This window comes from Scyliorhinus torazame, chromosome 29, assembly GCF_047496885.1.
Source record: "Scyliorhinus torazame isolate Kashiwa2021f chromosome 29, sScyTor2.1, whole genome shotgun sequence".
Lineage (NCBI taxonomy): Eukaryota > Metazoa > Chordata > Chondrichthyes > Carcharhiniformes > Scyliorhinidae > Scyliorhinus > Scyliorhinus torazame.
Window position 1 is genome coordinate 15,085,751 of NC_092735.1, and position 24,902 is coordinate 15,110,652.

At 59.4% G+C, this 24,902-nt stretch overlaps 1 protein-coding gene across 2 annotated transcripts in view; it reads right to left on the reverse strand.

The window, feature by feature from the left end:
* Positions 1–24,902, reverse strand: part of tab1 (TGF-beta activated kinase 1/MAP3K7 binding protein 1) — a 308,216-nt gene that overhangs the window by 278,686 nt on the left and 4,628 nt on the right. For both annotated transcript variants that reach the window (XM_072492103.1, XM_072492104.1), the window contains one exon: positions 23,105–23,187. In XM_072492103.1, coding sequence (XP_072348204.1) covers positions 23,105–23,187 — 83 coding nt within the window. The remainder of the gene's footprint in view (positions 1–23,104; positions 23,188–24,902) is intronic.

Below are 24,902 nucleotides of genomic sequence, written 5' to 3' on the forward strand. Positions count from 1 at the left end.
ACTCTGTTTCGGACCGGGGTCAGGGTCTCAGTCACTCTGTTTCGGACAGGGGTCATGCGTTCGGTCATTCAGTTTCGGACCGGGGTCATGGTCTCAGTCACTCTGTTTCGGACCGGGGTCAGGGTCTCAGTCACTCTGTTTCGGACCGGGGTCAGGGTCTCAGTCACTCTGTCTGACCGGGGTCAGGGTCTCAGTCACTCTGTGTCTGACCGGGGTCAGGGTCTCAGTAACTCTGTGTCTGACCGGGGTCAGGGTCTCAGTCACTCTGTGTCTGACCGGGGTCATGCGTTCGGTCACTCTGTTTCGGACCGGGGTCAGGGTCTCAGTCACTCTGTCTGACCGGGGTCAGGGTCACAGTCACTCTGTGTCTGACCGGGGTCAGGGTCTCAGTCACTCTGTCTGACCGGGGTCATGCGTTCGGTCACTCTGTTTCGGACCGGGGTCATGGTCTCAGTCACTCTGTTTCGGACCGGGGTCATGGTCTCAGTAACTCTGTTTCGGACGGGGTCATGCGTTCGGTCACTCTGTTTCGGACCGGGGTCAGGGTCTCAGTCACTCTGTTTCGGACCGGGGTCAGGGTCTCAGTCACACTGTTTCGGACCAGGGTCAGGGTCTCAGTCACTCTGTTTCGGACCGGGCTCAGGGTCTCAGTCACTCTGTCTGACCGGGGTCAGGGTCTCAGTCACTCTGTCTGACCGGGGTCATGGTCTCAGTCACTCTGTTTCGGACCGGGGTCATGGTCTCGGTCACTCTGTCTGACCGGGGTCAGGGTCTCAGTCACTCTGTTTCGGACCGGGGTCAGGGTCTCAGTCACTCTGTCTGACCGGGGTCAGAGTCTCAGTCACTCTGTCTGACTGGGGTCAGGGTCTCAGTCACTCTGTTTCGGACGGGGTCATGCGTTCGGTCACTCTGTTTCGGACCGGGGTCAGGGTCTCAGTCACTCTGTTTCGGACCGGGGTCAGGGTCACAGTCACTCTGTCTGACCGGGGTCAGGGTCTCAGTCACTCTGTATCTGACCGGGGTCAGGGTCTCAGTCACTCTGTGTCTGACCGGGGTCAGGGTCTCAGTCACTCTGTGTCTGACCGGGGTCATGGTCTCAGTCACTCTGTGTCTGACCGGGGTCATGCGTTCGGTCACTCTGTTTCGGACCAGGGTCAGGGTCTCAGTCACTCTGTCTGACCTGGGTCATGGTCTCAGTCACTCTGGCTGACCGGGGTCAGGGTCTCAGTCACTCTGTCTGACCGGGGTCATGCGTTCGGTCACTCTGTTTTGGACCGGGGTCATGGTCTCAGTCACTCTGTTTCGGGCCGGGGTCAGCGTCTCAGTCACTCTGTTTCGGACCGAGGTCATGCGTTCGGTCACTCTGTTTTGGACCGGGGTCAGGGTCTCAGTCACTCTGTGTCTGACCGGGGTCATGCGTTCGGTCACTCTGTTTTGGACCGGGGTCATGGTCTCAGTCACTCTGTTTCGGGCCGGGGTCAGCGTCTCAGTCACTCTGTTTCAGACCGGGGTCATGCGTTCGGTCACTCTGTTTCGGACAGGGGTCATGCGTTCGGTCATTCAGTTTCGGACCGGGGTCATGGTCTCAGTCACTCTGTTTCGGACCGGGGTCAGGGTCTCAGTCACTCTGTTTCGGACCGGGGTCAGGGTCTCAGTCACTCTGTCTGACCGGGGTCAGGGTCTCAGTCACTCTGTGTCTGACCGGGGTCAGGGTCTCAGTCACTCTGTGTCTGACCGGGGTCAGGGTCTCAGTCACTCTGTGTCTGACCGGGGTCATGCGTTCGGTCACTCTGTTTCGGACCGGGGTCAGGGTCTCAGTCACTCTGTCTGACCGGGGTCAGGGTCTCAGTCACTCTGTTTCGGACCGGGGTCATGGTCTCAGTCACTCTGTTTCGGACCGGGGTCATGGTCTCAGTAACTCTGTTTCGGACGGGGTCATGCGTTCGGTCACTCTGTTTCGGACCGGGGTCAGGGTCTCAGTCACTCTGTTTCGGACCGGGGTCAGGGTCTCAGTCACTCTGTTTCGGACCGGGGTCAGGGTCTCAGTCACTCTGTTTCGGACCGGGGTCAGGGTCTCAGTCACTCTGTCTGACCGGGGTCAGGGTCACAGTCACTCTGTGTCTGACCGGGGTCATGCGTTCGGTCACTCTGTTTCGGACCGGGGTCATGGTCTCAGTCACTCTGTTTCGGACCGGGGTCATGGTCTCAGTAACTCTGTTTCGGACGGGGTCATGCGTTCGGTCACTCTGTTTCGGACCGGGGTCAGGGTCTCAGTCACTCTGTTTCGGACCGGGGTCCGGGTCTCAGTCACTCTGTTTCGGACGGGGTCATTGTCTCAGTCACACTGTTTCGGACCGGGGTCAGGGTCTCAGTCACTCTGTCTGACCGGGGTCATGGTCTCAGTCACTCTGTCTGACCGGGGTCAGGGTCTCAGTCACTCTGTCTGACCGGGGTCATGGTCTCAGTCACTCTGTTTCGGACCGGGGTCATGGTCTCGGTCACTCTGTCTGACCGGGGTCAGGGTCTCAGTCACTCTGTTTCGGACCGGGGTCAGGGTCTCAGTCACTCTGTCTGACCGGGGTCAGAGTCTCAGTCACTCTGTCTGACTGGGGTCAGGGTCTCAGTCACTCTGTTTCGGACGGGGTCATGCGTTCGGTCACTCTGTTTCGGACCGGGGTCAGGGTCTCAGTCACTCTGTTTCGGACCGGGGTCAGGGTCTCAGTCACTCTGTCTGACCGGGGTCAGGGTCTCAGTCACTCTGTGTCTGACCGGGGTCAGGGTCTCAGTCACTCTGTGTCTGACCGGGGTCAGGGTCTCAGTCACTCTGTGTCTGACCGGGGTCATGCGTTCGGTCACTCTGTTTCGGACCGGGGTCAGGGTCTCAGTCACTCTGTCTGACCGGGGTCAGGGTCACAGTCACTCTGTGTCTGACCGGGGTCAGGGTCTCAGTCACTCTGTCTGACCGGGGTCATGCGTTCGGTCACTCTGTTTCGGACCGGGGTCATGGTCTCAGTCACTCTGTTTCGGACCGGGGTCATGGTCTCAGTAACTCTGTTTCGGACGGGGTCATGCGTTCGGTCACTCTGTTTCGGACCGGGGTCAGGGTCTCAGTCACTCTGTTTCGGACCGGGGTCAGGGTCTCAGTCACTCTGTTTCGGACCGGGGTCATGGTCTCAGTCACTCTGTTTCGGACCGGGGTCATGGTCTCAGTCGCTCTGTATCGGACCGGGGTCATGCGTTCGGTCACTCTGTTTCGGACCGGGGTCAGGGTCTCAGTCACTCTGTTTCGGACGCGGTCAGGGTCTCAGTCACTCTGTCTGACCGGGCTCAGGGTCTCAGTCACTCTGTCTGACCGGGGTCAGGGTCTCAGTCACTCTGTCTGACCGGGGTCATGGTCTCAGTCACTCTGTTTCGGACCGGGGTCAGGGTCTCGGTCACTCTGTCTGACCGGGGTCAGGGTCTCAGTCACTCTGTTTCGGACCGGGGTCAGGGTCTCAGTCACTCTGTCTGACCGGGGTCAGAGTCTCAGTCACTCTGTCTGACTGGGGTCAGGGTCTCAGTCACTCTGTTTCGGACGGGGTCATGCGTTCGGTCACTCTGTTTCGGACCGGGGTCAGGGTCTCAGTCACTCTGTTTCGGACCGGGGTCAGGGTCACAGTCACTCTGTCTGACCGGGGTCAGGGTCTCAGTCACTCTGTGTCTGACCGGGGTCAGGGTCTCAGTCACTCTGTGTCTGACCGGGGTCAGGGTCTCAGTCACTCTGTGTCTGACCGGGGTCATGGTCTCAGTCACTCTGTGTCTGACCGGGGTCATGCGTTCGGTCACTCTGTTTCGGACCGGGGTCAGGGTCTCAGTCACTCTGTCTGACCGGGGTCAGGGTCTCAGTCACTCTGTTTCGGACCAGGGTCAGGGTCTCAGTCACTCTGTCTGACCTGGGTCATGGTCTCAGTCACTCTGGCTGACCGGGGTCAGGGTCTCAGTCACTCTGTCTGACCGGGGTCATGCGTTCGGTCACTCTGTTTCAGACCGGGGTCATGCGTTCGGTCACTCTGTTTCGGACAGGGGTCATGCGTTCGGTCATTCAGTTTCGGACCGGGGTCAGGGTCTCAGTCACTCTGTCTGACCGGGGTCAGGGTCTCAGTCACTCTGTGTCTGACCGGGGTCAGGGTCTCAGTCACTCTGTGTCTGACCGGGGTCATGCGTTCGGTCACTCTGTTTCGGACCGGGGTCAGGGTCTCAGTCACTCTGTCTGACCGGGGTCAGGGTCTCAGTCACTCTGTTTCGGACCGGGGTCATGGTCTCAGTCACTCTGTTTCGGACCGGGGTCATGGTCTCAGTAACTCTGTTTCGGACGGGGTCATGCGTTCGGTCACTCTGTTTCGGACCGGGGTCAGGGTCTCAGTCACTCTGTTTCGGACCGGGGTCAGGGTCTCAGTCACTCTGTCTGACCGGGCTCAGGGTCTCAGTCACTCTGTCTGACCGGGGTCAGGGTCACAGTCACTCTGTCTGACTGGGGTCAGGGTCTCAGTCACTCTGTTTCGGACCGGGGTCAGGGTCTCAGTCACTCTGTCTGACCGGGGTCAGCGTCTCAGTCACTCTGTTTCGGACCGGGGTCATGCGTTCGGTCACTCTGTTTCGGACCGGGGTCATGGTCTCAGTCACTCTGTTTCGGACCGGGGTCATGGTCTCAGTAACTCTGTTTCGGACGGGGTCATGCGTTCGGTCACTCTGTTTCGGACCGGGCTCAGGGTCTCAGTCACTCTGTGTCTGACCGGGGTCATGCGTTCGGTCACTCTGTTTCGGACCGGGGTCATGGTCTCAGTCACTCTGTTTCGGACCGGGGTCATGGTCTCAGTAACTCTGTTTCGGACGGGGTCATGCGTTCGGTCACTCTGTTTCGGACCGGGGTCAGGGTCTCAGTCACTCTGTTTCGGACCGGGGTCCGGGTCTCAGTCACTCTGTCTGACCGGGGTCAGGGTCTCAGTCACTCTGTCTGACCGGGGTCAGGGTCTCAGTCACTCTGTCTGACCGGGGTCATGGTCTCAGTCACTCTGTTTCGGACCGGGGTCATGGTCTCGGTCACTCTGTCTGACCGGGGTCAGGGTCTCAGTCACTCTGTTTCGGACCGGGGTCAGGGTCTCAGTCACTCTGTCTGACCGGGGTCAGAGTCTCAGTCACTCTGTCTGACTGGGGTCAGGGTCTCAGTCACTCTGTTTCGGACGGGGTCATGCGTTCGGTCACTCTGTTTCGGACCGGGGTCAGGGTCTCAGTCACTCTGTTTCGGACAGGGGTCAGGGTCACAGTCACTCTGTCTGACCGGGGTCAGGGTCTCAGTCACTCTGTGTCTGACCGGGGTCAGGGTCTCAGTCACTCTGTGTCTGACCGGGGTCAGGGTCTCAGTCACTCTGTGTCTGACCGGGGTCATGCGTTCGGTCACTCTGTTTCGGACCGGGGTCAGGGTCTCAGTCACTCTGTCTGACCGGGGTCAGGGTCTCAGTCACTCTGTTTCGGACCAGGGTCAGGGTCTCAGTCACTCTGTCTGACCTGGGTCATGGTCTCAGTCACTCTGTCTGACCGGGGTCAGGGTCTCAGTCACTCTGTCTGACCGGGGTCATGCGTTCGGTCACTCTGTTTTGGACCGGGGTCATGGTCTCAGTCACTCTGTTTCGGGCCGGGGTCAGCGTCTCAGTCACTCTGTGTCTGACCGGGGTCAGCGTCTCAGTCACTCTGTTTCAGACCGGGGTCATGCGTTCAGTCACTCTGTTTCGGACAGGGGTCATGCGTTCGGTCATTCAGTTTCGGACCGGGGTCATGGTCTCAGTCACTCTGTTTCGGACCGGGGTCAGGGTCTCAGTCACTCTGTTTCGGACCGGGGTCAGGGTCTCAGTCACTCTGTCTGACCGGGGTCAGGGTCTCAGTCACTCTGTGTCTGACCGGGGTCAGGGTCTCAGTCACTCTGTGTCTGACCGGGGTCAGGGTCTCAGTCACTCTGTGTCTGACCGGGGTCAGGGTCTCAGTCACTCTGTGTCTGACCGGGGTCATGCGTTCGGTCACTCTGTTTCGGACCGGGGTCAGGGTCTCAGTCACTCTGTCTGACCGGGGTCAGGGTCACAGTAACTCTGTTTCGGACGGGGTCATGCGTTCGGTCACTCTGTTTCGGACCGGGGTCAGGGTCTCAGTCACTCTGTTTCGGACCGGGGTCAGGGTCTCAGTCACTCTGTTTCGGACGCGGTCAGGGTCTCAGTCACTCTGTTTCGGACCGGGGTCAGGGTCTCAGTCACTCTGTTTCGGACGCGGTCAGGGTCTCAGTCACTCTGTTTCGGACCGGGGTCAGGGTCTCAGTCACACTGTTTCGGACCGGGCTCAGGGTCTCAGTCACTCTGTCTGACCGGGGTCAGGGTCTCAGTCACTCTGTTTCGGACCGGGGTCATGGTCTCGGTCACTCTGTCTGACCGGGGTCAGGGTCTCAGTCACTCTGTTTCGGACCGGGGTCAGGGTCTCAGTCACTCTGTCTGACCGGGGTCAGAGTCTCAGTCACTCTGTCTGACTGGGGTCAGGGTCTCAGTCACTCTGTTTCGGACGGGGTCATGCGTTCGGTCACTCTGTTTCGGACCGGGGTCAGGGTCTCAGTCACTCTGTTTCGGACCGGGGTCAGGGTCACAGTCACTCTGTCTGACCGGGGTCAGGGTCTCAGTCACTCTGTGTCTGACCGGGGTCAGGGTCTCAGTCACTCTGTGTCTGACCGGGGTCAGAGTCTCAGTCACTCTGTGTCTGACCGGGGTCATGCGTTCGGTCACTCTGTTTCGGACCGGGGTCAGGGTCTCAGTCACTCTGTCTGACCGGGGTCAGGGTCTCAGTCACTCTGTGTCTGACCTGGGTCATGGTCTCGGTCACTCTGTGTCTGACCGGGGTCAGGGTCACAGTCACTCTGTGACTGACCGGGGTCATGCGTTCGGTCACTCTGTTTCGGACGGGGTCATGCGTTCGGTCACTCTGTTTCGGACCAGGGTCAGGGTCGCAGTCACTCTGTTTCGGACCGGGGTCAGGGTCTCAGTCACTCTGTTTCGGACCGGGGTCAGGGTCTCAGTCACTCTGTCTGACCGGGGTCAGGGTCTCAGTCACTCTGTCTGACCGGGGTCATGCGTTCGGTCACTCTGTTTCGGACCGGGGTCAGGGTCTCAGTCACTCTGTATCGGACCGGGGTCAGGGTCTCAGTCACTCTGTTTCGGACCGGGGTCAGGGTCTCAGTCACTCTGTATCGGACCGGGGTCAGGGTCTCAGTCACTCTGTTTCGGACCGGGGTCAGGGTCACAGTCACTCTGTCTGACCGGGGTCAGGGTCTCAGTCACTCTGTGTCTGACCGGGGTCAGGGTCTCAGTCACTCTGTGTCTGACCGGGGTCAGGGTCTCAGTCACTCTGTGTCTGACCGGGGTCATGCGTTCGGTCACTCTGTTTCGGACCGGGGTCAGGGTCTCAGTCACTCTGTCTGACCGGGGTCAGGGTCTCAGTCACTCTGTCTGACCGGGGTCATGGTCTCAGTCACTCTGTTTCGGACCGGGGTCATGGTCTCGGTCATTCTGTCTGACCGGGGTCAGGGTCACAGTAACTCTGTTTCGGACGGGGTCATGCGTTCGGTCACTCTGTTTCGGACCGGGGTCAGGGTCTCAGTCACTCTGTTTCGGACCGGGGTCAGGGTCTCAGTCACTCTGTTTCGGACGCGGTCAGGGTCTCAGTCACTCTGTTTCGGACCGGGGTCAGGGTCTCAGTCACTCTGTTTCGGACGCGGTCAGGGTCTCAGTCACTCTGTTTCGGACCGGGGTCAGGGTCTCAGTCACACTGTTTCGGACCGGGCTCAGGGTCTCAGTCACTCTGTCTGACCGGGGTCAGGGTCTCAGTCACTCTGTTTCGGACCGGGGTCATGGTCTCGGTCACTCTGTCTGACCGGGGTCAGGGTCTCAGTCACTCTGTTTCGGACCGGGGTCAGGGTCTCAGTCACTCTGTCTGACCGGGGTCAGAGTCTCAGTCACTCTGTCTGACTGGGGTCAGGGTCTCAGTCACTCTGTTTCGGACGGGGTCATGCGTTCGGTCACTCTGTTTCGGACCGGGGTCAGGGTCTCAGTCACTCTGTTTCGGACCGGGGTCAGGGTCACAGTCACTCTGTCTGACCGGGGTCAGGGTCTCAGTCACTCTGTGTCTGACCGGGGTCAGGGTCTCAGTCACTCTGTGTCTGACCGGGGTCAGAGTCTCAGTCACTCTGTGTCTGACCGGGGTCATGCGTTCGGTCACTCTGTTTCGGACCGGGGTCAGGGTCTCAGTCACTCTGTCTGACCGGGGTCAGGGTCTCAGTCACTCTGTGTCTGACCTGGGTCATGGTCTCGGTCACTCTGTGTCTGACCGGGGTCAGGGTCACAGTCACTCTGTGACTGACCGGGGTCATGCGTTCGGTCACTCTGTTTCGGACGGGGTCATGCGTTCGGTCACTCTGTTTCGGACCAGGGTCAGGGTCGCAGTCACTCTGTTTCGGACCGGTGTCAGGGTCTCAGTCACTCTGTTTCGGACCGGGGTCAGGGTCTCAGTCACTCTGTCTGACCGGGGTCAGGGTCTCAGTCACTCTGTCTGACCGGGGTCATGCGTTCGGTCACTCTGTTTCGGACCGGGGTCAGGGTCTCAGTCACTCTGTATCGGACCGGGGTCAGGGTCTCAGTCACTCTGTTTCGGACCGGGGTCAGGGTCTCAGTCACTCTGTATCGGACCGGGGTCAGGGTCTCAGTCACTCTGTTTCGGACCGGGGTCAGGGTCACAGTCACTCTGTCTGACCGGGGTCAGGGTCTCAGTCACTCTGTGTCTGACCGGGGTCAGGGTCTCAGTCACTCTGTGTCTGACCGGGGTCAGGGTCTCAGTCACTCTGTGTCTGACCGGGGTCATGCGTTCGGTCACTCTGTTTCGGACCGGGGTCAGGGTCTCAGTCACTCTGTCTGACCGGGGTCAGGGTCTCAGTCACTCTGTCTGACCGGGGTCATGGTCTCAGTCACTCTGTTTCGGACCGGGGTCATGGTCTCGGTCACTCTGTCTGACCGGGGTCAGGGTCTCAGTCACTCTGTTTCGGACCGGGGTCATGCGTTCGGTCACTCTGTTTCAGACCGGGGTCATGCGTTCGGTCACTCTGTTTCGGACAGGGGTCATGCGTTCGGTCATTCAGTTTCGGACCGGGGTCATGGTCTCAGTCACTCTGTTTCGGACCGGGGTCAGGGTCTCAGTCACTCTGTCTGACCGGGGTCAGGGTCTCAGTCACTCTGTGTCTGACCGGGGTCAGGGTCTCAGTCACTCTGTGTCTGACCGGGGTCATGCGTTCGGTCACTCTGTTTCGGACCGGGGTCAGGGTCTCAGTCACTCTGTCTGACCGGGGTCAGGGTCACAGTCACTCTGTGTCTGACCGGGGTCATGCGTTCGGTCACTCTGTTTCGGACCGGGGTCATGGTCTCAGTAACTCTGTTTCGGACGGGGTCATGCGTTCGGTCACTCTGTTTCGGACCGGGGTCAGGGTCTCAGTCACTCTGTTTCGGACCGGGGTCAGGGTCTCAGTCACTCTGTCTGACCGGGGTCAGGGTCTCAGTCACTCTGTCTGACCGGGGTCAGGGTCTCAGTCACTCTGTTTCGGACGGGGTCATGCGTTCGGTCACTCTGTTTCGGACCGGGGTCATGGTCTCAGTCACTCTGTTTCGGACCGGGGTCAGGGTCTCAGTCACTCTGTCTGACCGGGGTCATGGTCTCAGTCACTCTGTTTCGGACCGGGCTCAGGGTCTCAGTCACTCTGTCTGACCGGGGTCAGGGTCTCAGTCACTCTGTCTGACCGGGGTCAGGGTCTCAGTCACTCTGTTTCGGGCCGGGGTCAGCGTCTCAGTCACTCTGTTTCGGACTGGGGTCAGGGTCTCAGTCACTCTGTCTGACCGGGGTCATGGTCTCAGTCACTCTGTTTCGGACCGGGGTCATGGTCTCGGTCACTCTGTCTGACCGGGGTCAGGGTCTCAGTCACTCTGTTTCGGACCGGGGACAGGGTCTCAGTCACTCTGTCTGACCGGGGTCAGAGTCTCAGTCACTCTGTCTGACTGGGGTCAGGGTCTCAGTCACTCTGTTTCGGACGGGGTCATGCGTTCGGTCACTCTGTTTCGGACCGGGGTCAGGGTCTCAGTCACTCTGTTTCGGACCGGGGTCAGGGTCACAGTCACTCTGTCTGACCGGGGTCAGGGTCTCAGTCACTCTGTGTCTGACCGGGGTCATGCGTTCGGTCACTCTGTTTCGGACCGGGGTCAGGGTCTCAGTCACTCTGTCTGACCGGGGTCAGGGTCTCAGTCACTCTGTTTCGGACCAGGGTCAGGGTCTCAGTCACTCTGTCTGACCTGGGTCATGATCTCAGTCACTCTGTCTGACCGGGGTCAGGGTCTCAGTCACTCTGTTTTGGACCGGGGTCATGGTCTCAGTCACTCTGTTTCGGGCCGGGGTCAGCGTCTCAGTCACTCTGTTTCGGACCGGGGTCATGCGTTCGGTCATTCAGTTTTGGACCGGGGTCATGGTCTCAGTCACTCTGTTTCGGACCGGGGTCATGGTCTCAGTCACTCTGTTTCGGACCGGGGTCAGGGTCTCAGTCACTCTCTCTGACCGGGGTCAGGGTCTCAGTCACTCTGTGTCTGACCGGGGTCAGGGTCTCAGTCACTCTGTTTCGGACCGGGGTCAGGGTCTCAGTCACTCTGTCTGACCGGGGTCAGGGTCTCAGTCACTCTGTGTCTGACCGGGGTCAGGGTCTCAGTCACTCTGTGTCTGACCGGGGTCAGGGTCTCAGTCACTCTGTGTCTGACCGGGGTCATGCGTTCGGTCACTCTGTTTCAGACCGGGGTCAGGGTCTCAGTCACTTTATTTGACCGGGGTCATGGTCACAGTCACTCTGTGTCTGACCGGGGTCATGCGTTCGGTCACTCTGTTTCGGACCGGGGTCATGGTCTCAGTAACTCTGTTTCGGACGGGGTCATGCGTTCGGTCACTCTGTTTCGGACCGGGGTCAGGGTCTCAGTCACTCTGTTTCGGACCGGGGTCAGGGTCTCAGTCACTCTGTTTCGGACGCGGTCAGGGTCTCAGTCACTCTGTTTCGGACGGGGTCATGGTCTCAGTCACACTGTTTCGGACCGGGGTCAGGGTCTCAGTCACTCTGTTTCGGACGCGGTCAGGGTCTCAGTCACTCTGTTTCGGACGGGGTCATGGTCTCAGTCACACTGTTTCGGACCGGGATCAGGGTCTCAGTCACTCTGTCTGACCGGGGTCAGGGTCTCAGTCACTCTGTCTGACCGGGGTCATGGTCTCAGTCACTCTGTTTCGGACCGGGGTCATGGTCTCGGTCACTCTGTCTGACCGGGGTCAGGGTCTCAGTCACTCTGTCTGACCGGGGTCAGAGTCTCAGTCACTCTGTCTGACTGGGGTCAGGGTCTCAGTCACTCTGTTTCGGACGAGGTCATGCGTTCGGTCACTCTGTTTCGGACCGGGGTCAGGGTCTCAGTCACTCTGTTTCGGACCGGGGTCAGGGTCACAGTCACTCTGTCTGACCGGGGTCAGGGTCTCAGTCACTCTGTGTCTGACCGGGGTCAGGGTCTCAGTCACTCTGTGTCTGACCGGGGTCAGAGTCTCAGTCACTCTGTGTCTGACCGGGGTCATGCGTTCGGTCACTCTGTTTCGGACCGGGGTCAGGGTCTCAGTCACTCTGTCTGACCGGGGTCAGGGTCACAGTCACTCTGTGACTGACCGGGGTCATGCGTTCGGTCACTCTGTTTCGGACCGGGGTCATGGTCTCAGTCACTCTGTTTCGGACCGGGGTCAGGGTCTCAGTCACTCTGTTTCGGACCGGGGTCAGGGTCTCAGTCAATCTGTTTCGGACGGGGTCATGCGTTCGGTCACTCTGTTTCGGACGGGGTCATGCGTTCGGTCACTCTGTTTCGGACCAGGGTCAGGGTCTCAGTCACTCTGTTTCGGACCGGGGTCAGGGTCTCAGTCACTCTGTTTCGGACCGGGGTCAGGGTCTCAGTCACTCTGTCTGACCGGGGTCAGAGTCTCAGTCACTCTGTCTGACCGGGGTCAGAGTCTCAGTCACTCTGTCTGACTGGGGTCAGGGTCTCAGTCACTCTGTTTCGAACGGGGTCATGCGTTCGGTCACTCTGTTTCGGACCGGGGTCAGCGTCTCAGTCACTCTGTATCGGACCGGGGTCAGGGTCTCAGTCACTCTGTTTCGGACCGGGGTCAGGGTCTCAGTCACTCTGTATCGGACCGGGGTCAGGGTCTCAGTCACTCTGTTTCGGACCGGGGTCAGGGTCACAGTCACTCTATCTGACCGGGGTCAGGGTCTCAGTCACTCTGTGTCTGACCGGGGTCAGGGTCTCAGTCACTCTGTGTCTGACCGGGGTCATGCGTTCGGTCACTCTGTTTCGGACCGGGGTCAGGGTCTCAGTCACTCTGTCTGACCGGGGTCAGGGTCACAGTCACTCTGTGACTGACCGGGGTCATGCGTTCGGTCACTCTGTTTCGGACCGGGGTCATGGTCTCAGTCACTCTGTTTCGGACCGGGGTCAGGGTCTCAGTCACTCTGTTTCGGACGGGGTCATGCGTTCGGTCACTCTGTTTCAGACGAGGGTCAGGGTCTCAGTCACTCTGTTTCGGACCGGGGTCAGGGTCTCAGTCACTCTGTTTCGGACCGGGGTCAGGGTCTCAGTCACTCTGTCTGACCGGGGTCAGCGTCTCAGTCACTCTGTCTGACCGGGGTCAGGGTCTCAGTCACTCTGTTTCGAACGGGGTCATGCGTTCGGTCACTCTGTTTCGGACCGGGGTCAGGGTCTCAGTCACTCTGTATCGGACCGGGGTCAGGGTCTCAGTCACTCTGTTTCGGACCGGGGTCAGGGTCTCAGTCACTCTGTATCGGACCGGGGTCAGGGTCTCAGTCACTCTGTTTCGGACCGGGGTCAGGGTCTCAGTCACTCTGTATCGGTCCGGGGTCAGGGTCTCAGTCACTCTGTTTCGGACCGGGGTCAGGGTCTCAGTCACTCTGTCTGACCGGGGTCAGGGTCTCAGTCACTCTGTGTCTGACTGGGGTCAGGGTCTCAGTCACTCTGTCTGACCGGGGTCAGGGTCTCAGTCACTCTGTTTCGGACCAGGGTCAGGGTCTCAGTCACTCTGTCTGACCGGGGTCAGGGTCTCAGTCACTCTGTTTCGGACCGGGGTCAGGGTCTCAGTCACTCTGTTTCGGACGGGGTCATGCGTTCGGTCACTCTGTTCCGGACGGGGTCATGCGTTCGGTCACTCTGTTTCGGACCGGGGTCAGGGTCTCAGTCACTCTGTTTCGGGCCGGGGTCATGCGTTCGGTCACTGTTTCGGACCGGGGTCAGGGTCTCAGTCACTCTGTCTGACCGGGGTCAGGGTCTCAGTCACTCTGTTTCGGACCGGGGTCAGGGTCTCAGTCACTCTGTTTCGGGCCGGGGTCATGCGTTCGGTCACTCTGTTTCGGACCGGGGTCAGGGTCTCAGTCACTCTGTCTGACCGGGGTCAGGGTCTCAGGCACTCTGTTTCGGACCGGGGTCAGGGTCTCAGTCACTCTGTTTCGGACGGGGTCATGCGTTCGGTCACTGTTTCGGGCCGAGGTCATGCGTTCGGTCACTGTTTCGGGCCGGAGTCATGCGTTTGATCACTGTTTCGGACGGGGTCATGCGTTCGGTCACTGTTTCGGGCCGGAGTCATGCGTTTGATCACTGTTTCGGACGGGGTCATGCGTTCGGTCACTGTTTCGGGCCGTGGTCATGCATTCGGTCACTGTTTCGGGCTGGGGTCATGCATTCGGTCACTCTGTTTCGGACCAGGGTCAGGGTCTCAGTCACTCTGTTTCGGACCGGGGTCAGGGTCTCAGTCACTCTGTCTGACCGGGGTCAGGGTCTCAGTCACTCTGTCTGAACGGGCTCAGGGTCTCAGTCACTCTGTTTCGAACGGGGTCATGCGTTCGGTCACTCTGTTTCGGACCGGGGTCAGGGTCTCAGTCACTCTGTTTCGGACCGGGGTCAGGGTCTCAGTCACTCTGTTTCGGACCGGGGTCAGGGTCTCAGTCACTCTGTCTGACCGGGGTCAGGGTCTCAGTCACTCTGTTTCGGACCGGGGTCAGGGTCTCAGTCACTCTGTCTGACCGGGGTCAGGGTCTCAGTCACTCTGTGTCTGACCGGGGTCAGGGTCTCAGTCACTCTGTGTCTGACCGGGGTCAGGGTCTCAGTCACTCTGTGTCTGACCGGGGTCATGCGTTCGGTCACTCTGTTTCGGACCGGGGTCAGGGTCTCAGTCACTCTGTTTCGGACCGGGGTCAGGGTCTCAGTCACTCTGTATCGGACCAGGGTCAGGGTCTCAGTCACTCTGTTTCGGACCGGGGTCAGGGTCTCAGTCACTCTGTATCGGACCGGGGTCAGGGTCTCAGTCACTCTGTTTCGGACCGGGGTCAGGGTCTCAGTCACTCTGTCTGACCGGGGTCAGGGTCTCAGTCACTCTGTGTCTGACCGGGGTCAGGGTCCGGGGTCATGCGTTCGGTCACTCTGTTTCGGACCGGGGTCATGGTCTCAGTCACTCTGTTTCGGACCGGGGTCAGGGTCTCAGTCACTCTGTTTCGGACCGGGGTCAGGGTCTCAGTCACTCTGTTTCGGACGGGGTCATGCGTTCGGTCACTCTGTTTCGGACGGGGTCATGCGTTCGGTCACTCTGTTTCAGACCAGGGTCAGGGTCTCAGTCACTCTGTTTCGGACCGGGGTCAGGGTCTCAGTCACTCTGTTTCGGAGCGGGGTCAGGGTCTCAGTCACTCTGTCTGACCGGGGTCAGGGTCTCAGTCACTCTGTCTGACCGGGGTCAGGGTCTCAGTCACTCTGTTTCGAACGGGGTCATGCGTTCGGTCACTCTGTTTCGGACCGGGGTCAGGGTCTCAGTCACTCTGTATCGGACCGGGGTCAGGGTCTCAGTCACTCTGTTTCGGACCGGGGTCAGGGTCTCAGTCACTCTGTATCGGACCGGGGTCAGGGTCTCAGTCACTCTGTTTCGGACCGGGGTCAGGGTCTCAGTCACTCTGTATCGGACCGGGGTCAGGGTCTCAGTCACTCTGTTTCGGACCGGGGTCAGGGTCTCAGTCACTCTGTCTGACTGGGGTCAGGGTCTCAGTCACTCTGTGTCTGACTGGGGTCAGGGTCTCAGTCACTCTGCCTGACCGGGGTCAGGGTCTCAGTCACTCTGTTTCGGACCAGGGTCAGGGTCTCAGTCACTCTGTCTGACCGGGGTCAGGGTCTCAGTCACTCTGTTTCGGACCGGGGTCAGGGTCTCAGTCACTCTGTTTCGGACCGGGGTCAGGGTCTCAGTCACTCTGTTTCGGACGGGGTCATGCGTTCGGTCACTCTGTTTCGGACGGGGTCAGGGTCTCAGTCACTCTGTTTCGGACCGGGGTCATGGTCTCAGTCACTCTGTTTCGGACCGGGGTCATGGTCTCAGTAACTCTGTTTCGGACGGGGTCATGCGTTCGGTCACTCTGTTTCAGACCAGGGTCAGGGTCTCAGTCACTCTGTTTCGGACCGGGGTCAGGGTCTCAGTCACTCTGTTTCGGACCGGGGTCAGGGTCTCAGTCACTCTGTCTGACCGGGGTCAGGGTCTCAGTCACTCTGTCTGACCGGGGTCAGGGTCTCAGTCACTCTGTTTCGAACGGGGTCATGCGTTCGGTCACTCTGTTTCGGACCGGGGTCAGGGTCTCAGTCACTCTGTATCGGACCGGGGTCAGGGTCTCAGTCACTCTGTTTCGGACCGGGGTCAGGGTCTCAGTCACTCTGTATCGGACCGGGGTCAGGGTCTCAGTCACTCTGTTTCGGACCGGGGTCAGGGTCTCAGTCACTCTGTATCGGACCGGGGTCAGGGTCTCAGTCACTCTGTTTCGGACCGGGGTCAGGGTCTCAGTCACTCTGTCTGACCGGGGTCAGGGTCTCAGTCACTCTGTGTCTGACTGGGGTCAGGGTCTCAGTCACTCTGCCTGACCGGGGTCAGGGTCTCAGTCACTCTGTTTCGGACCAGGGTCAGGGTCTCAGTCACTCTGTCTGACCGGGGTCAGGGTCTCAGTCACTCTGTTTCGGACCGGGGTCAGGGTCTCAGTCACTCTGTTTCGGGCCGGGGTCATGCGTTCGGTCACTGTTTACGACCGGGGTCAGGGTCTCAGTCACTCTGTCTGACCGGGGTCAGGGTCTCAGTCACTCTGTATCGGACCAGGGTCAGGGTCTCAGTCACTCTGTTTCGGACCGGGGTCAGGGTCTCAATCACTCTGTATCGGACCGGGGTCAGGGTCTCAGTCACTCTGTTTCGGACCGGGGTCAGGGTCTCAGTCACTCTGTCTGACCGGGGTCAGGGTCTCAGTCACTCTGTGTCTGACCGGGGTCAGGGTCCGGGGTCATGCGTTCGGTCACTCTGTTTCGGACCGGGGTCATGGTCTCAGTCACTCTGTTTCGGACCGGGGTCAGGGTCTCAGTCACTCTGTTTCGGACGGGGTCATGCGTTCGGTCACTCTGTTTCGGACGGGGTCATGCGTTCGGTCACTCTGTTTCAGACCAGGGTCAGGGTCTCAGTCACTCTGTTTCGGACCGGGGTCAGGGTCTCAGTCACTCTGTTTCGGACCGGGGTCAGGGTCTCAGTCACTCTGTCTGACCGGGGTCAGGGTCTCAGTCACTCTGTCTGACCGGGGTCAGGGTCTCAGTCACTCTGTTTCGAACGGGGTCATGCGTTCGGTCACTCTGTTTCGGACCGGGGTCAGGGTCTCAGTCACTCTGTATCGGACCGGGGTCAGGGTCTCAGTCACTCTGTTTCGGACCGGGGTCAGGGTCTCAGTCACTCTGTATCGGACCGGGGTCAGGGTCTCAGTCACTCTGTTTCGGACCGGGGTCAGGGTCTCAGTCACTCTGTATCGGACCGGGGTCAGGGTCTCAGTCACTCTGTTTCGGACCGGGGTCAGGGTCTCAGTCACTCTGTCTGACTGGGGTCAGGGTCTCAGTCACTCTGTCTGACTGGGGTCAGGGTCTCAGTCACTCTGTCTGACCGGGGTCAGGGTCTCAGTCACTCTGTTTCGGACCAGGGTCAGGGTCTCAGTCACTCTGTCTGACCGGGGTCAGGGTCTCAGTCACTCTGTGTCTGACTGGGGTCAGGGTCTCAGTCACTCTGTCTGACCGGGGTCAGGGTCTCAGTCACTCTGTTTCGGACCAGGGTCAGGGTCTCAGTCACTCTGTCTGACCGGGGTCAGGGTCTCAGTCACTCTGTTTCGGACCGGGGTCAGGGTCTCAGTCACTCTGTTTCGGACAGGGGTCATGCGTTCGGTCACTCTGTTTCGGACCGGGGTCAGGGTCTCAGTCACTCTGTTTCGGGCCGGGGTCATGCGTTCGGTCACTGTTTCGGACCGGGGTCAGGGTCTCAGTCACTCTGTCTGACCGGGGTCAGGGTCTCAGTCACTCTGTTTCGGACCGGGGTCAGGGTCTCAGTCACTCTGTTTCGGGCCGGGGTCATGCGTTCGGTCACTGTTTCGGACCGGGGTCAGGGTCTCAGTCACTCTGTCTGACCGGGGTCAGGGTCTCAGTCACTCTGTTTCGGACCGGGGTCAGGGTCTCAGTCACTCTGTTTCGGGCCGGGGTCATGCGTTTGGTCACTCTGTTTCGGACCGGGGTCAGGGTCTCAGTCACTCTGTCTGACCGGGGTCAGGGTCTCAGGCACTCTGTTTCGGACCGGGGTCAGGGTCTCAGTCACTCTGTTTCGGACGGGGTCATGCGTTCGGTCACTGTTTCGGGCCGAGGTCATGCGTTCGGTCACTGTTTCGGGCCGGAGTCATGCGTTTGATCACTGTTTCGGACGGGGTCATGCGTTCGGTCACTGTTTCGGGCCGTGGTCATGCATTCGGTCACTGTTTCGGGCTGGGGTCATGCATTCGGTCACTCTGTTTCGGACCAGGGTCAGGGTCTCAGTCACTCTGTTTCGGACCGGGGTCAGGGTCTCAGTCACTCTGTCTGACCGGGGTCAGGGTCTCAGTCACTCTGTCTGAACGGGCTCAGGGTCTCAGTCACTCTGTTTCGAACGGGGTCATGCGTTCGGTCACTCTGTTTCGGACCGGGGTCAGGATCTCAGTCACTCTGTCTGACCGGGGTCAGGGTCTCAGTCACTCTGTTTCGGGCCGGGGTCATGCGTTCGGTCACTCTGTTTCGGACCGGGGTCAGGGTCTCAGTCACTCTGTCTGACCGGGGTCAGGGGCTCAGTCACTCTGTTTCGGACCGGGGTCAGGGTCTCAGTCACTCTGTTTCGGACGGGGTCATGCGTTCGGTCACTGTTTCGGGCCGAGGTCATGCGTTCGGTCACTGTTTCGGGCCGGAGTCATGCGTTTGATCACTGTTTCGGACGGGGTCATGCGTTCGGTCACTGTTTCGGGCCGTGGTCATGCGTTCGGTCACTGTTTCGGGCCGTGGTCATGCATTCGGTCACTGTTTCGGGCTGGGGTCATGCATTCGGTCACTCTGTTTCGGACCAGGGTCAGGGTCTCAGTCACTCTGTTTCGGACCGGGGTCAGGGTCTCAGTCACTCTGTCTGACCGGGGTCAGGGTCTCAGTCACTCTGTCTGAACGGGCTCAGGGTCTCAGTCACTCTGTTTCGAACGGGGTCATGCGTTCGGTCACTCTGTTTCGGACCGGGGTCAGGATCTCAGTCACTCTGTATCGGACCGGGGTCAGGGTCTCAGTCACTCTGTTTCGGACCGGGGTCAGGGTCTCAGTCACTCTGTATCGGACCAGGGTCAGGGTCTCAGTCACTCTGTTTCGGACCGGGGTCAGGGTCTCAGTCACTCTGTCTGACCGGGGTCAGGGTCTCAGTCACTCTGTGTCTGACCGGGGTCAGGGTCTCAGTCACTCTGTCTGACCGGGGTCAGGGTCTCAGTCACTCTGTTTCGGACCAGGGTCAGGGTCTCAGTCACTCTGTCTGACCGGGGTCAGGGTCTCAGTCACTCTGTCTGACCGGGGTCAGGGTCTCAGTCACTCTGTGTCTGACCGGGGTCATGCGTTCGGTCACTCTGTTTCGGACTGGGGTCAGGGTCTCAGTCACTCTGTTTCGGGCCGGGGTCATGCGTTCGGTCACTGTTTCGGACTGGGGTCAGGGTCTCAGTCACTCTGTCTGACCGGGGTCAGGGTCTCAGTCACTCTGTTTCGGACCGGGGTCAGGGTCTCAGTCACTCTGTTTCGGGCCGGGGTCATGCGTTCGGTCACTCTGTTTCGGACCGGGGTCAGGGTCTCAGTCACTCTGTTTCGGGCCGGGGTCATGCCTTCGGTCACTCTGTTTCGGACCGGGGTCAGGGTCTCAGTCACTCTGTCTGACAGGGGTCAGGGTCTCAGTCACTCTGTCTGACCGGGGTCAGGGTCTCAGTCACTCTGTTTCGGACCGGGGTCAGGGTCTCAGTCACTCTGTTTCGGACGGGGTCATGCGTTCTGTCACTGTTTCGGGCCGAGGTCATGCGTTCGGTCACTGTTTCGGGCCGGAGTCATGCGTTTGATCACTGTTTCGGACGGGGTCATGCGTTCGGTCACTGTTTCGGGCCGTGGTCATGCATTCGGTCACTGTTTCGGGCTGGGGTCATGCATTCGGTCACTCTGTTTCGGACCAGGGTCAGGGTCTCAGTCACTCTGTTTCGGACCGGGGTCAGGGTCTCAGTCACTCTGTTTCGGACCGGGGTCAGGGTCTCAGTCACTCTGTCTGACCGGGGTCAGGGTCTCAGTCACTCTGTCTGACCGGGGTCAGGGTCTCATTCACTCTGTTTCGAACGGGGTCATGCGTTCGGTCACTCTGTTTCGGACCGGGGTCAGGATCTCAGTCACTCTGTATCGGACCGGGGTCAGGGTCTCAGTCACTCTGTTTCGGACCGAGGTCAGGGTCTCAGTCACTCTGTCTGACCGGGGTCAGGGTCTCAGTCACTCTGTTTCGGACCGGGGTCAGGGTCTCAGTCACTCTGTATCGGACCGGGGTCAGGGTCTCAGTCACTCTGTTTCGGACCGGGGTCAGGGTCTCAGTCACTCTGTCTGACCGGGGTCAGGGTCTCAGTCACTCTGTGTCTGACCGGGGTCAGGGTCTCAGTCACTCTGTCTGACCGGGGTCAGGGTCTCAGTCACTCTGTTTCGGACCAGGGTCAGGGTCTCAGTCACTCTGTCTGACCGGGGTCAGGGTCTCAGTCACTCTGTCTGACCGGGGTCAGGGTCTCAGTCACTCTGTGTCTGACCGGGGTCATGCGTTCGGTCACTCTGTTTCGGACCGGGGTCAGGGTCTCAGTCACTCTGTTTCGGGCCGGGGTCATGCGTTCGGTCACTCTGTTTCGGACCGGGGTCAGGGTCTCAGTCACTCTGTTTCGGGCCGGGGTCATGCGTTCGGTCACTCTGTTTCGGACCGGGGTCAGGGTCTCAGTCACTCTGTCTGACCGGGGTCAGGGTCTCAGTCACTCTGTTTCGGACCGGGGTCAGGGTCTCAGTCACTCTGTTTCGGGCCGGGGTCATGCGTTCGGTCACTCTGTTTCGGACCGGGGTCAGGGTCTCAGTCACTCTGTTTCGGGCCGGGGTCATGCGTTCGGTCACTCTGTTTCGGACCGGGGTCAGGGTCTCAGTCACTCTGTCTGACCGGGGTCAGGGTCTTAGTCACTCTGTTTCGGACTGGGGTCATGCGTTCGGTCACTGTTTCGGGCCGGGGTCATGCGTTTGGTCACTGTTTCGGGCCGGGGTCATGCGTTTGGTCACTGTTTCGGACCGGGGTCATGCGTTCGGTCACTGTTTCGGGCCGGGGTCATGCGTTCGGTCACTGTTTCGGGCCGGGGTCATGCGTTCGGTCACTGTTTCGGGCCGGGGTCATGCGTTCGGTCACTGTTTTGGACTGGGGTCATGCGTTCGGTCACTGTTTCGGACGGGGTCATGCGTTCGGTCACTGTTTCGGGCTGGGGTCATGCGTTCGGTCACTGTTTCGGGCTGGGGTCATGCGTTCGGTCACTGTTTCGGGCCGGGGTCATGCGTTCGGTCACTGTTTTGGACTGGGGTCATGCGTTCGGTCACTGTTTCGGACGGGGTCATGCGTTCGGTCACTGTTTCGGACGGGGTCATGCGTTCGGTCACTGTTTCGGGCCGAGGTCCTGCGTTCGGTCACTGTTTTGGACTGGGGTCATGCGTTCGGTCACTGTTTCGGGCCGAGGTCCTGCGTTCGGTCACTGTTTCGAGCCGGAGTCATGCGTTTGATCACTGTTTCGGGCCGGGGTCATGCGTTCGGTCACTGTTTCGGGCCGGGGTCATGGTCTCAGTCACTCTGTGTCTGACCGGAGTCATGCGTTTGATCACTGTTTCGGGCCGGGGTCATGCGTTCGGTCACTGTTTCGGGCCGGGGTCATGCGTTCGGTCACTGCTTCGGGCCGGGGTCATGGTCTCAGTCACTCTGTGTCTGACCGGGGTCAGGGTCTCAGTCACTCTGTGTCTGACCGGAGTCATGCGTTTGATCACTGTTTCGGGCCGGGGTCATGCGTTCGGTCACTGTTTCGGGCCGGGGTCATGCGTTCGGTCACTGCTTCGGGCCCGGGTCATGCGTTCGGTCACTGTTTTGGACTGGGGTCATGCGTTCGGTCACTGTTTCGGACGGGGTCATGCGTTCGGTCACTGTTTCGGACGGGGTCATGCGTTCGGTCACTGTTTCGGGCCGAGGTCCTGCGTTCGGTCACTGTTTCGAGCCGGAGTCATGCGTTTGATCACTGTTTCGGGCCGGGGTCATGCATTCTGTCACTGTTTCGGGCTGGGGTCATGGTCTCAGTCACTCTGTGTCTGACCGGGGTCAGGGTCTCAGTCACTCTGTGTCTGACCGGGGTCATGCATTCTGTCACTGTTTCGGACCGGGGTCAGGGTCTCAGTCACTCTGTCTGACCGGGGTCAGGGTCTCAGTCACTCTGTGTCTGACCGGGGTCAGGGTCTCAGTCACTCTGTGTCTGACCGGGGTCATGCGTTCGGTCACTGTTTCGGGCCGGGGTCAGGGTCTCAGTCACTCTGTGTCTGACCGGGGTCATGCGTTCGGTCACTGTTTCGGGCCGGGGTCATGGTCTCAGTCACTCTGTGTCTGACCGGGGTCATGCGTTCGGTCACTGTTTCGGACGGGGTCATGCGTTAGGTCACTGTTTCGGACGGGGTCATGCGTTAGGTCACTGTTTCGGACGGGGTCATGCGTTAGGTCACTGTTTCGGGCCGAGGTCATGCGTTCGGTCACTGTTTCGGGCTGGGGTCCTGCATTTGATCATTGTTTCGGACGGGGTCATGCGTTCGGTCACTATTTCGGGCCGTGGTCATGCATTCGGTCACTGTTTCGGGCTGGGGTCATTCATTCGGTCACTGTTTCGGGCCGGGGTCATGCGTTCGGTCACTGTTTCGGGCCGGGGTCATGCATTCGGTCACTGTTTCGGGCCGGGGTCATGCATTCGGTCACTATTTCGGGCCGTGGTCATGCATTCGGTCACTGTTTCGGGCTGGGGTCATGCATTCGGTCACTGTTTCGGGCCGGGGTCATGCATTCGGTCACTGTTTCGGGCCGGGGTCATGCATTCGGTCACTATTTCGGGCCGGGGTCATGCGTTCGGTCACTGTTTCGGGCTGGGGTCATGCATTCGGTCACTGTTTCGGGCCGGGGTCATGCGTTCGGTCACTGTTTCGGACGGGGTTATGCGTTCGGTCACTGTTTCGGGCCGGGGTCATGGTCTCAGTCACTCTGTGTCTGACCGGGGTCATGCATTCGGTCACTGTTTCGGGCCGGGGTCATGCATTCGGTCACTGTTTCGGGCCGGGGTCATGCGTTCGGTCACTGTTTCGGGCCGGGGTCATGCATTCGGTCACTGTTTCGGGCCGGGGTCATGCATTCGGTCACTGTTTCGGGCCGGGGTCATGCGTTCGGTCACTGTTTCGGGCCGGGGTCATGCGTTCAATCACTCTGTTTCGGACGGGGTCAGCTGGAGCAACAGCCTCTTATACCAAACCAAGACGATCTGACTCACCAAAGCAGAGGGGTGAGCCTGCAGAATCCCGCTTAAATGCTGAATCCTCTTGTTCACCAGGTTTATTGAACCAATCAGAAAGGCTGAACATAATTAGTTAAGTCAAAAAAGAAATTGGCAACAAAAATAGAAAATACTGGACAATCTGAGCAGGTCCGACAGCATCTGCGGAGAGAGAAGGGAGCTGGCGTTTCGAGTCTGGAGGACTCTTTGTCAAAGAAATTGGCAAGATTTCCCTTGATGTGGCCAAACTGTTTCAGCATGTTCCTTCTCCCCCCCATCCTCCCTTGCACATTCCTCAAATCCCAGTCCCCTCTTCATCCATCATTGTGTCATATTACAGACTGCCACATCTGGAGCAAATCCAAACTCTGCACATGTCACCCCATCCCTGGTGAAGTACCCACATGGTTCAGAGCAGTGATGGACAACCCAGGCTGGTGAGTGGGCCGCCTTCATCTCAGTGGGCTGCAATATTGAAATTGGACTTGTTCACTAACCATGACCCATGAATAAGATGAAATACATTTATTGCTGAATTTTTCATAATGACTTATAGAAAATGCTTAATCATTCATATATTAATAGAACTGTCATCAACTTCAAATGGTGAAAACAAAGAGTGCGATCGAATGGCCATGCTGTGCCCAAAAAGCAGCTCGCCACGGTGCAACGAGGCCGATAGAAGCCAGGAGACCCCACTCCCCAGATCTACCCGGCTCGCAGGATCTAATGCGATCTCGCGAGACATTGCGATGCAAATCCTGCCCAGACAGCTGGTCTCACTGTAATGTACAGATTCCCGAGCTACCTGAGGCGTTGGGATCTATCCCCTTCGCCTGGGAGATCTTAGGTGAGCACCGTTCAGTGCTGGTCTCCAAAAAAAGGGACCAAGCGGAACGGCACTCGTGGGGGTCTCCCAGGGTTTGGAGGTCCCCAGCTGCATGTGCTTTGGGCAGAGTGGTACCCTGGCACTGCTGCTGCCACCCGGTGGGGGGGGCTGGCCCTGACAGCCTGGCAGTGCCACCTGGGTGCCAGCCGGGCACTGTTGAGGTGCCCAGGTGGCACTGCCAGTTGGCAGGGCACCGGAGAGTGTCAGGTCAGCACTGCCACGGTGCCAAGCTGGCTTTTTTTGTGCGGTGACAATCGGGCTGGGAGTGCCCTGCGTGGGTGTTGGGAGGGGTGGGGGGGTTGCTGGAGGGGCGTCATTTGGGGGGGGGGGGGGACGAAATCGGGGATCGCTTCAGGGGCTCCAGAGATTGGAATGCCATTTAAAAAGCCCCATCTTTCGCTACAATGAGGACCTCTGGCGAGCGGAGCTCCTCAGTGCGCAAACCGGGGCTCTGTGCGGCCTCGGCCCCCCGTTCCCCGCTCAGGCCCTCTGTTTAACCTGGGTGCTGTTTTATAACATTGTGTTTCTCGGTGCTACATCGGGAAACAGGTGGCTGACCGCCCTCGCTATAGGACATTGTTCCCGTTTCGTTAAATCCTGTCCAAAATACATATTGACACTTTGGACGCAGAGGGAGCGCACGGCTCTCACAGTCAATGTTGGGAGCAATCAGCACGCTCCTCACTTCACTCGCCCTCGCTTTACGCGCGAATCACTTCAGCCATACCGGCAGGGAAAAACAACTACACAGACGGAAATCAGTGGAATGTGGCGACCCCGTGCGTGGGCAACGGTCAACAAAATGTCTCGTGGGGCCGTACTCAGAACCCAGAAAGGCCGCATGTGGCCCCCGGACGTCCTGTCACTCCCTCCTGCATTCACGCCCCTCCACAGACTGCCATACAT